The sequence below is a fragment of the Grammomys surdaster genome, unplaced genomic scaffold, assembly GCF_004785775.1.
Source record: "Grammomys surdaster isolate TR1022 unplaced genomic scaffold, NIH_TR_1.0 169, whole genome shotgun sequence".
Classification (NCBI taxonomy): domain Eukaryota; kingdom Metazoa; phylum Chordata; class Mammalia; order Rodentia; family Muridae; genus Grammomys; species Grammomys surdaster.
In genome coordinates, this window is record NW_021604617.1 from 12,286,179 (window position 1) to 12,298,847 (window position 12,669).

The following is a 12,669-nucleotide window of genomic DNA, read 5'->3' on the forward strand; positions in this document are numbered from 1 at the left end:
GTAAATAATGGCAACTAGTTGAAATGGACTTAAAATTTAGTAGCCAGAGTGGAACCATGAGGATGGTAGGTGTGCAGAATACAGTCCTGTCTGAGCAGAGATTTCTTACTGAGAACAGAAAGTGAACAAGACCGATAGACATGCTTAGTGCTCTATTATGTCTTGACCGGTATGTAATGACCATATCTTTTACATTTCTCAGAGTTGAGTACATTTTTGGTTATTAAAATTTGAAAACGAGAAGCTAGAGCGATGGCTCAGTGGTTAAGAGTACAGGGCTGCCCCTCCTTAAACCCGCATGAGCTCACAACTGACTGTAACTCTAGTTCCAATGGATCTGAAGCCCTCTTCTGGCGCAACCTGTACCTGCATGCATGCGTTTTAAAAAATACTAGGATGATGTAGACTTTTAGTGCCAGCAGTAATTGTAGTTTATAAAGCTTAAAAATCTTTATCTGGAGAAACCTGTTATCTACAAGAAAATATTTTTATTATCAATACACTTCACATTTACCAAATAGTGTTTGTTTAGATTTAGGGGTTTTTTGTTTGTTTGTTGCTTGTTTTCAATTATCTTGTGTTTGTCTGTTCTTTGGTTCTTTATACAGTGGAAAGGTGGAGAGCTGGAAGCACAGACATCTTGGTTAAGTTCTACCTTTTAAGAGCATTAGAGAGTCATTACTTTATGGAAATAGATATTTTATATTAAATTTTACATTTTTTAGTTTATTACATTTTTTAAAAAAAGATTTATTTATTTGTATGAATACACTGTAGCTGTTTTAGACACACTAGAAGAGGGCATCAGACCCCATTACAGAAGGTTGTGAGCTACTGTGTGGTTGCTGGGAATTGAACTCGGGACCTCTGGAAGAGCAGTCAGTGCCCTTAACCACTGAGCCGTCTTTCCAGCTCATTTTTTAGATTTCTTAAAGGACCTTTTCACATATGTTTTTATCTTATTTTTATTGTAGCCCTAGGAAACAGATGCTGTTTCCTCCATTTTATATAACAGACACATCCGCACACTCAATCCCCAGTGAAGAGAATGCTACAGTCCTTGCATATAGATCAGTGCTCTGATGCTCTGTAGAAAGTCTTAGGGTCATAGAGGACTGTTTGGCTTCAGGCTAGTATTTTAAACTTTAACAATAATTACCCTTTATAATCACATTTCCTTGTTTCATTTCAGTTTATCAGTGCAAAGGCTTCATCTTCAGTTCTTTCAATCAGTTGATTTTAGTGTTTTATGAATCCCTTTGTCATATTTGAATCCTCCCTTCTCTAGATGGTGCTACATCCAATACCAGTATTTGAGAATTGTAATCTGTAGTTTGGAAAGGTTCACTAAAATATACTCTTTGTATCTCATTTGTTAAATTGGCCTTATTTATTATTAAATAATAAATGAAAAATGATCTAAAATATCCGTTTTTATAGACATTAGTAGTAAAGTGATAGACTTCTCATAGCATTATATGTACTCAAAAATGGAACCAGCAACGTGTTTTCAAAAGTCATAATTGATGAAAGCTTGATTATTTATGTAAATTTAATGCTTTAAATAAACATCTATTGGTATTATCTTTCAAATTTTCCCGATTTTTGTGATCTTTATCACAAGAATATTAAATGTGGTTGTGTTCCTTTGGGAATTGACGTTTGTTTTTATATTACTTTGTATCACTCTTGAATATCTGTTCTCTTTGGTTTAAAAGTAGTAGACGTTTTAAAACACTTTAGATGAAATAAGCTTTTGACTTTTAAAAGAAAGTTTATTTTTATTATTTTCAATTACATGTGTGTATGTGTGCCTCTGTCTGGGTATGTGTATGAATTCAGGTTCCTTTGGAGGCCAGAGATACAGGATTCCCATGGAGCTGAAGTTACAGGTGGTTTGTGAGCCATCTCATGTGTTGCCGGAGACTAATCTTTGACCCTCTCTAAGAGAAGTGTGCACTCTATTTTTTTGATTAAGATAAGGTCTCTCTATGTAGCCCTGGCTATCTCGTAACTTGCTATGTAGACCAAGCTGGCCTCTACCTTACAGAGGTCCACCTGCCTTTGCCTCCCTCCGGAGTGGAGTGTTCAAGATCCTAACTGCAGAGCTGTCTTTCCAAGCCCTCAAGTTTTCTATACAGCTACCAACAGTCTTTTATGACTTGTAGTAGAAATTGTTTAACAATTTTAAACTCATGGTTGGAAAGTTAAAAACCATGTTTATTTTATATCCATAGTGGTTATTTACTCTTCATATAATAGGCCTTGTAGAACAGAGTTTGGAAAGTTACAGTTTTTGGCTTAAAGTTTTCTTTAATAAGGAAAACAGTGGTTTAGAGATACTGAAACTCACAATGCAGGAACTCAGCAGCGAACTTGTAAGCAACAGTCCTTGGTTCTTTTCAGTTAACTTGGCTAACTTTGGTGGTGTGCCACACTTATGCAGTCTTCAGTAATTTTCAATTTTGGGAATTAAGTAAAAATACTTTACTGAACAGCTGCCACATCCTTAGCAGTATTCTAGACATAGGCTCTTTGCTAGGATAAAAGATCTCATTGATGGCAGCAAATAGCTTCTCTTATAAACGTCATATCAAACAAAATGAGTCTGTATGCGTAACTTTGATATAGATTTCCTTAGAGTAACATGGTCATGATTTTAGTGCCCATTTGTTTTCACCGTGCCTGCTCCTTGTGTACCTTGAGGTAGCTATGCTATTATCCACCGGTAGTCATGTTGTCACTCAAATGCTTGATTTTTAAAGCATTTTCAATTTTGGACTTTTCAATCTGTCCTTACAGAAGTTTTCTACCTCTCTTGTGAGTTTTGGGTTGAATACAGCCTCAAATTTAGCATTAGGGTAAAGCATACTTTGTAAGTCTCAGAAAATGTAAACTAGGGCTGGAAAGATGGCTCCATGATGAAGAGAGACCATTGCTCTTGCAGAACTAAGCCATGATTTTAGTTCACATCACTCACATGGGACAGCTCATAACTTTTAAATCATGTAACATGACTTCGCTATTGAAACTGTGGGTTTTATTTGGTAGCTGATTAGTTGTAAGCAGGTTTATTCCTCAGATCATTTCTCTTGCTTAACTTGTGACCAAATGAGCGTGTTTATCTCTCCTTCTGGAACACAGGATGGGGAAGTAACTGTGAATGTTTTGTTCCTTCAGCCCCTCCACATTTTCTAATCAATCTCATTCTGTTTCTGCTTTGACCTATGAAAGATTGATTTCCTTACTTCTCAAAAACAATTTTCTAGCTACAAATAAACAGTAAATTCTCTATGGAAATATAGATGCTTAAAAAAAAAAAACCCAAGTTATTCCTAGAATATTCATTTGAGTTTCCTTTTTCTTTTATGGCATGAGGTAATTTCAGTTCCCTGACCAGGGTGTTCATATGTAGCCGTGCTGTGATTGCAGAGCTGTTGGGAACCATGCTTCAGTTCCTTTCCTTTTCTCAAATGCCTCATCAAAAATTAATTTTAATGAAATAAAATGAAATAAAAATAAATTTTAATGAAAATCTCATTGCCATTGCCAATTAATTATAAGTTAACATGATTCAAATACTTCTAAAATAATTCTTCCACCAGCAAAATTATTTTTGAAATTAGTTTTAGAACAGTAGATATAAAATTGACTAGTAGTATTACAATTACATTAAGAAGTTCAGATGAAGTGTGCTTTGATATAAGCATATTATATTTTGATGATATTTTGATTTTTTTCCCTCTCTGATAAATTCTTTTAAGATTAAAAGTAAATCTTTGTTATATATATATATGAGATTCCAAGGCATCCGTGATATTGTTGAATTATACTTTCTCTTACTATTATAGTTTATTTACTTTTCTTTGAATTTTTTTAATACATTTTTTTTCAGGAAGAATTTATGATGGAACTTTTCATATAAGGCTATTATTAAGTAGTAAACACATACAGTGAGATTTGTATAGAAACCAGAAACAAAAGTGTTCTTATTCCTAGTAATGGTTCTTTTGCCTAGGTCATGGAGTTAACATTAGGCTTTAGTGTCTCTCATACACACACACACACGCACACGCACACGCACACACAAACAATGAGAGATGTCAGAGATTGCATTGAATCAAATTTATAGTGGATTATTTAAATATGCTTTTCTTTTTGGCATATTTTTATTTTATAGTGTCATAAAATTAAAATCACCTTTATTATTACTATAATGCACCAAACACTAGAACTTCACTAAACGATGGTGTAGTTTTAGTTACAACTATCTTGTAAGATGTTAGAAATTGATTTGTACCCTTGGCCTCTTAAAATAGTAAGCTGTCCTTTTAGAAACTGTCTTCCTGTTGTTCAGTGAGTAAAATAATATGGCTTAAAAATCTTAATGATATTGATATTGAAATTGATAGTAATTTAAAATTTCTCTTTTGAAAGGCAAAGGAGTAAATCAAATATATCTAATAGTACAGGTTTTATGTAAGTTTAGATGGCCTGCGGTTACTAGACATTGAAATGCTTCTATTCATTCTACAACTGTTCTTTTTTTCCTGCTTTGTAAAATAATTTTTTTGATTTAGTCTTTTTTCTAGACATTCCTATCCTTGACTTTTCTTTCCAGATTTTGTTTCCTAGCCTGTTTGCCATGTTTCCTCCCTTCTTACGTGTCAGGAAATTATCCTACCCTTCTCCATTTTGGTAAGATAACAATTTATAAAAGAAATCAAAGTAGTATATTCCGTATAAGTAGGTGGTGCACATCAATCTTTGTAATTCTGCTGAAAGTGTACGTGTGTGTTTGTCTATTCTAACCCTTTTGGTTTTCCATTTTAAAATACAGTCAAGTTCATTTTGAAAAACCTTTCTTGATTATAATTTAAAATACTCTTGATAATACATCTCCAAAAAATTGGCAACCATACAAAACAGATTTTTTTCCCTCATAATTGGTTATTTTGCTTGGCTTTTTAAAAAAAGCATCCACATCTTCCTCAGAACATACAGAAGTGTAAGTGGCTGTCAGAGTGACAGATGGGACTGTAGCGGTGATGCCTTTTATGCCATTTTCATAGTGTGAATCTGTTGTTAACTAATCGGAGATCACATATCAAGGATTTAGGTGTATCATAAATCCAAAATGTGCACTATTCTGTTTTACCTGATATCTTAAATGGAGAACCTGAGAGAGTTTTAGAATGTAAAATAAGTTGTCTTGGTGTTGTAACCCTAAATTGGATGTATGAAGGCATTTTTACATGAGTATGCTGTACTTTGTAAATCTACATTTTAAAAAATTTACCCTTTCTGTTTCATTTTTCTTTCATTTCTTCCATATTTTTCTGTTTTATTTTTTTTTCTCTACAAGTTGCTTACATATGCATTTGAAAATTATTTCTTTGGTCAAAATGATAGGGTTTTACTCTTCAGAGTCTTTTTATAGGTAACTAATGCACATTTAATATATTTTATACCAGTTATTTTCTTTAATATGTTTATAAACAGAATGGCATATGCTTATATTTAAACGAAACCTTTTAGATTATGTAATTCATTTTCCATTGATGTTACTTATTTCATTCTGTGGTTTGTTATATAATTATAGTTATCAAGATCAGAAAATTAAGGTTTTTTTTTTTTTAAATTATAGTTTCTGTTTTGATGTGTTTGTCCAGGGTAGAACACACAAAGGTTAATAGTGAGCCAGTCCTTTCAGTTCTCCAGTGCACGTTTCCCAGTGATGACTCTCTTTACCATGTGTTTACCATCTCTTACATGGAGAGTGAGGTTGGTAAAGATGAGGATGTTTAGGTCTAAAGAGACAACAGATCACTGAATTTGGACATACAGGTGTCTGATAATTCTTGACAAGTGTCAGACAAATGCTAATGAGAAAGACGAGTCTCCTAGAAGATTGAGATATTTTGGCAGTGGTTAATATTCCTAGTTACCTGAGCTACAGGAAGTTAGGCTGATCATGGCAGTATCTGGAATTTACAAAAGAGTTTTGTGCCATGAGTAGACATCTGAGCTTCAGAGTAATAACAGCTTGTTTAAGATTTTCTGCCAACACTTGAAAATACCAGGCAGTATAGACAATTGTTTAAGAGGTATGAATTACCGTATATGTCTTATATGCCCTTAAACACAAATTATTTGGTCCAGGGTCAACTAGCCTTTGATTGATGGCAGAAAAATAAATTAGTGGTCTATGTAGCATTTACACTGGTTATCTGATTTACCTTAGATACATAATTAGGTGTGATTTTCATATAATGTCTTCAGTTCAGTTTGAGTCCTGATTATAACATCTGAGTATGTTCATGTAACTAAATCATAACTTAAATTGAGAACACAGGGAAAGCAACAGGGTGTCAGGTCCAGCCTGGGCTGAATCAAGTTTGATATTAGTCCACAGCCTGAGGTGTAAAGTGGTACACATGCAAAAGTTCTCTAAGTTGTAATTGTCTACATAGATTTTTACAAATGTGAGAACTTCAAATGATAGCTTTTTATTCTACTGCAGTGCATGGTACAGATTCTTCCTAGAAGAACTAACTGTTCATCCTGGCTCTATTGAAAACAGGTCTTACATGGGTAAAAGGTCTTTATCTGGTAGAGAGATTGAGTTTCTGTTTGTTTTTGTTTTTAATAAGAGCATGAGTATTGTTTTCCAAATGCATATATAAAGCACTGGTCAATTTGTGAGCTCTTCAACTTAGTGGTGGCTTGTAATTAATTGATGGTGTAAGTAAGAAACCAGAAATACAGTTTTTTGCCCTTCAGAAGGAACAACTCTCTTAGTTGGTAATACTTATTTTTATTCTCTAGATAATGTCAATTTTGATGACATAGCTTCCTCAGAGAACTTGTTACATCTCACTGCAAATAGACCCAAGATGCCTGGAAGAAGATTGCCTGGCCGCTTCAATGGTGGACATTCTGTAAGTTTCTCTTACTTTAGAAAAACGTAGAAGATGAAGACAGTGTTGAGATAAGAATGAACAGACTTAGAGTCCCATCTATTTTAAAGCTCTGGAAGACAGCTTTATGAGTTTTTTATTTAAGAAAATGCAGGCAAAGAGGTATGCACAGTTCAATAGGATATTGCTTGAAAGGTTCCAGAATTAGAAAATAGAGCTATGTTGAAGGCCGGGCAGTGGTGGTGCACACCTTTAATCCCAGCGCTTGGGAGGCAGAGGCAGGTGGATTTCTGAGTTTGAGGCCAGCCTGGTCTACAGAGTGAGTTCCAGGACAGCCAGAGCTATACAGAGAATCCCTGTCTTGGGGGGGGGGGGAAGAGTTATCTTGAGACCACAGTCACAGAGCACAGGGACTTTGTTCAGACAGTACATACAGCAGGGTCAGTGAGCAGTGAGTACAGACTTCAGGAAAGGAGAACCTTTCCCCACCTCTTGGTAATTCCTTCTTTTGTAGTATTTGTTCTCATAGTTTAGTAACTTCTTTCCATGCTTTCTATTTGTTGTTTGAAATGCAAATCTACTTTAATATTTATATTTATACACACACATATTGTTAGTATGAACATAGTTTATGACTACTGTGTTATTTTAAAATTACCTGAGTGAACACACTTTTTGTTTTCATGAGGAAAGCTAGTTTTGCCTTTCAGATATGCAGAAGTACTATTTAGCCTGACCTTATGTGACATCTTGTCCACAGCAGTAAACAGCAGGAACAGCAGCAGCTAAGTGCTGGGAATGTTGGCTGTGTTCTGTTAATACTTATTAAAGGCTTTTTACATTTTTTTTTAATAGTGAAATCTGTGTCTTGATTTCTTTTTTCCTTTTTTCTTTTTTCTTTTAAATGCTTAACATTTAGCCAACCCAAAGCCCAGAAAAGACCTTGAAGCTACTGAAAGAAGATGATAGTGGCAACCTAAAGCCACTGGAGTTTAAAAAGGATGCAAGCTACTCTCCAAAGGTAGATCCATTGTGGTCTAAGATTTGTTTAGTTTTTAAGATGTGTTGTAGCTTATTATAATCATGAAATTTAAGATGCCCTTTTAGAAATTGTTTTTCTCTCTTCCACCAAGAAGTAAAGTAATTCTTGCTGAAAATTGCATTATTAAGCTTAAGACACACTGTCCTCTCTAGGTCTTTTAAGAATAGAAGTACTTACCTTATTCTAAAGAGTGTGCTGTATGATTCATATTTCCAAGGCATAGGAAATTGATTTTTACACTATTTAATTTTCTTATTAAACATATATTCAGGAATTAGTTTACATAAAATAATTTGGGGATGGGGCCTGTTTTGTTTGTTTTGAGATAGGGTCTCTCTCTACGGCCCTGACTGCTCTGTACTGTCTTATGTTGACCAGGCTCCCTCAGAGAACTTGTATTGATCCCCCTGCCTCCGTCTCCATAGGCATGCTCAGCTGCTCTCCTAGGGTAGCTTCAGCCTAATTACCTGTGAGAGGTAGCACATTGGAGTCATGGCTCGTCCACTCACTCTTTACTTGGATCTGGGCACTCTGAAGCGTTCAGTGTGTACTGGACTAGATGTTTCTTTTCTGAAGTTATAATTTTTATTGAAGACAGTTTTGTTATAAATTGCACATATACTTGAGGTTTCTTTTATTTGTCATTTTCATTCCAGAATATTTGGCCACTTCTTGAATTTAACAAATATAGTTAATCTGATTCTCTATGTTGTCAGCAGTCTCTTGAAACTTTTCTAAAATGACAGATTTTAGTGAAATCATCAGGTAGTCTATGGACTTAATTAAATTCTTCATAATCTCTCTTAAGTGAGGCTTTGGATATTTGTGTCAATAAGGATTAAAATAGCACTTTAATGTCCATACAATTTTACTTGTAGCTGCCTCACTAGACAAATTATCCATTAGAGAAGCCAGTGGGTATTTTCCTTCCTTTAAAAAAAAAAAAAAAAAAGCTACTAGAGATTACAGTTTTTTTTTTTTATTGTTTCCCCCCCCCCCCTCCAGCAGTGAACACCAAACTGCTTTTGGAATTTCTGTGTTTTACCATTTATCTGGGTTTTTTTGTAAATGTTTTTATTCTTTGAGAATTTCATATAGTATACTTTGATCCCCTCTCCCAACTCTACACACACACACACACACCCCTCCCTTCCCACTTAACTTTATATTTTCTCTATCTTAACAAAAGAAAACAAGGAGTCAAGTTTCTGTTGGCCAACGACATCTGCGCGTGGGCCCTGCCCTGGAGTGTGCCTACTGTACACTTGGCTTCACTCCATCACAGAAAACCGATTTCCCCGTCTCCAGCTGCTGGCATTTATATCCAGCTTCTTTGCCAGGGATGGGACTGTGTGCCCACTTTCCCTTCAGAGCTGGGAGTTTTCATGGCTTGAGCTTGTGCACGTCCTGATTACACTCTTTGATGTCATCTGTCACCCGTGGCTCCTGTTATCTTTCTGCCTCCTTTTCTGCTTAAATCCCTGAATTGTGAGGGAAGAAGGGGTTTGACATAGACATCCCATTTAGGACCGAGTACTCCAAAGTCTCTTATTCTCTGTACACTGTCAGTTATCAGTTACATCCACATCAACAAGCTTCTCTAGTGAGAGCCGAGTGACGCACTGATCTGAAGTGCTGATTGGAACTCACACGGCTCAGGCTGTAAGTGATCCCACACCCACTGGAGTAGGTTCCACTTATCTTGACGCAGGAGTTAAATAGCTCTTTTCTAAAATACTCGAGGTTAGAAATTTGGAAAATTTGCAGATAAGTAATTATATATATTCTAGGACTGTGACTCAAGACTAAACATAAAATTTGCTTGTTTCATGTAATTCTTTACTGACATTTAAGCATCCCCGCAGTTTGAAACTCATTACAAAGTCTGGAGTAGAATTTTTTTTTTTTTCGAGACAGGGTTTCTCTGTGTAGCCCTGGCTGTCCTGGAACTCACTCTGTAGACCAGGCCAGCCTCGAACTCAGAAATCTGCCTGCCTCTGCCTCCCAAGTGCTGGGATCAAAGGTGTGCACCACCACCGCCCGGCTGGAGTAGAATTTTTAAGGTCGGGGCTTTTCAGATTAGAAATGCTTGGTATATTCTGCATTAATTGCTTGTATTCGTATTGTAAAAATTTTATGACCCGGGAATGTAGCTCAGTTAGTAGAGTGATTCCCTGTTATACAAAGCCCTGGGTTTAATCCTTAGTACTGTATGATCTGTAATCTCAATACTTGAGTTAGAGGGCTGTATAGTAGTTTAATATATGAGGACCTGGAATTAAAAACCAGCCTGGGCTACATGTGGTCCCGTGTTAAAAATGAAAACCAGAACAAAACAGTCTTTTGATTGAATATAATATTAAATACAAACACAAACATAATGAGAATTTTAAAAAACTATTTTTTAGCCATCTCTTTCAACACCTTCAAGTGCTTCTAAAGCAAACACGGCTGCTTTCCTAACTCCACTAGAACTCAGAGCTAAAGCAGAAGCAGATGATGGGAAAAAAAATTCCACGGATGAACTTAGAGCCCAAATTATTGAATTATTGTGTATTGTAGATGCACTGAAAAAGGAACATGGGTGAGTAACTCTTAATTCCTTCAGAGTGTCCCCTAAGTTGTACTTTTAGGCTTTGTGAACTGGAGCCCTAATTTTTCTAAGTATGCAAATGTGTATGTTTCAAAGGCACTTATTTGTATTATAGCACTTTCAGCAAAAACCTTGATGGGAAAATTTGTTCCAGTAACTCAGTTCTAGAAGGTCTGTCTGTGTGTACCTATATGCTAAGGTAGGAACTGGCCAGGCATAGGTGCTAATTAGTCTTGAAAATACTGAGCAAATTGTACTGGTGTTTGGGTATGATCTAGAACCTCATACTTAATTCTTGGAGGACTTTGACCTCTACATCTGTTAGACTTACATTAGGTGGTTACAAAATGAATGGGTTCCAACCCACAAGAGATCCCTAACTTCCCCCAACCCCCTACCCTTATACCCCCACTCTCCCATTAACTCTGAAAGTTCTTGTTGTTTGTGTAGTGTTAAGGATCGAGCCCAGAGTGTGATGTTAATGCACTCTACTACCATTGACCTATGTCCACAGCTCTGAAAGTTACAAAGTGGGATATACACTCCCCCCATAGAGTTTTAACTCTAAAAGAAGTTTAAAAGATACCCTGTTGCAGACCCCCTTCCCCTTTTAATGAACAAATCAGATTGGTTGATTGACTGTGTGTGTGTGTGTAAAGCTATTTGTCTTATAGTTGCAGTTTTTCAGTGTCAGGGTCTGCACTTGACCTTGTATCTTTGATTGGTTTACAGATCTATTGATCCTTTAACCATAATCTTGCCAAGGTCCCATGGATAAATCAGATGAAAGATCACCTAGTCTAACTAAACTGAGGATGAGCCTCCTGTCTCACAAATATATGCCCCACTCCCAAAAGATTCCTTGGACATGTCTAGACCCTGAGTCTAATTTTAACAATTTCTTTCTTAATTTTCACCAGGCTTAGAATTCTGTTTTTTTTAAAAAAAAAAAAGTGGTGGGTTTTTGTTTTTGTTTTTTGTTTTTTGTTTTTTCGAGACAGGGTTTCTCTGTGTAGTCCTGGCTGTCCTGGAACTCACTCTGTACTCTGTAGACCAGGCTAGCCTCGAACTCTCAAACTCAGAAATCCTTCTGCCTCTGCCTCCCAAGGGCTGGGATTAAAGGCGTGCACCACCACCGCCCGGCAAAAAAAGTGGTATTAACAGTATAAAATACAGCCTGGTATGGCAAATGCCTTTAATCCCAACACTCTGGAGGCATATGCAGGGAAAATCTCTTAAGTTCAAGGCCAATTTGAATGACAGAATGACTTCCAGACTCTCCCAGGGCTATGTAGTGAGACTCTGCTTCAAATAAAAACAAAAAGTAAATTAAAAATGAAAAATAACAGATTAGAACAAAGTTTTTATTTAGAATAACTACTAAAAATGCATGCATTTTCAGCATATATGTTTCAGTGTATGCATACATGTATGCATATATAATCTATATTTTAGTGTATATATATATATATATATATATATATATGTGTGTGTGTGTGTGTGTGTGTGTGTGTGTATATGTCCTATATGTATCATAGATTATCTAATGAATACATTCTGATTATAGAATTTGTTATTTGATATGGCAGGTCTTTCTTGGGTACTTTGATTTATTTTGAAAATTTTTTATAGACTGTACTACATACCATAGAAACTATTCCTCTTTAAATGTTGAATACCACTCACCGATTGGAAAACTCTCCTGACATAAATTTTGTTATTTTACACATTTGATAGCAAGTGTACTCCTTTGAGACAGTGAGTCATGTAGCATAGTCTCTGTACTCTTAGATTAATTATGACCTTGGACCTGATCCTAATTTCCCAAGTGCTGGAATTATATGTGTGTGCCACCACACCTAGCCAAATGTAGGATTTTTATTGAAGTAGCAATCACATACATAAATTGCCTGTATATTTTCCTAAATTGTCAGAAAAATGAGTAAGGTATTATTGTGTATATTTACATAGTTTAGAAATTTTTCCAAAGATTACTTTCAACATCTCAAGTCGATTTGGAAAAATGAAGCTAGATGCTAGGGTTTATTTGAAGATCTAAAAATCAGAGAACAATAGCAAGGGAATGAGTAGATGATACAGATTGATACAGTGAG

General features: G+C 35.6%; 1 protein-coding gene across 1 annotated transcript in view; it reads left to right on the forward strand.

The window, feature by feature from the left end:
- Cd2ap (CD2 associated protein) overlaps positions 1 to 12,669 on the forward strand; it is an 82,541-nt gene that overhangs the window by 59,697 nt on the left and 10,175 nt on the right. Inside the window, exons 14-16 of the mRNA XM_028766635.1 lie at positions 6,829 to 6,941; positions 7,840 to 7,941; positions 10,371 to 10,546. Coding sequence (XP_028622468.1) covers positions 6,829 to 6,941; positions 7,840 to 7,941; positions 10,371 to 10,546 — 391 coding nt within the window. The remainder of the gene's footprint in view (positions 1 to 6,828; positions 6,942 to 7,839; positions 7,942 to 10,370; positions 10,547 to 12,669) is intronic.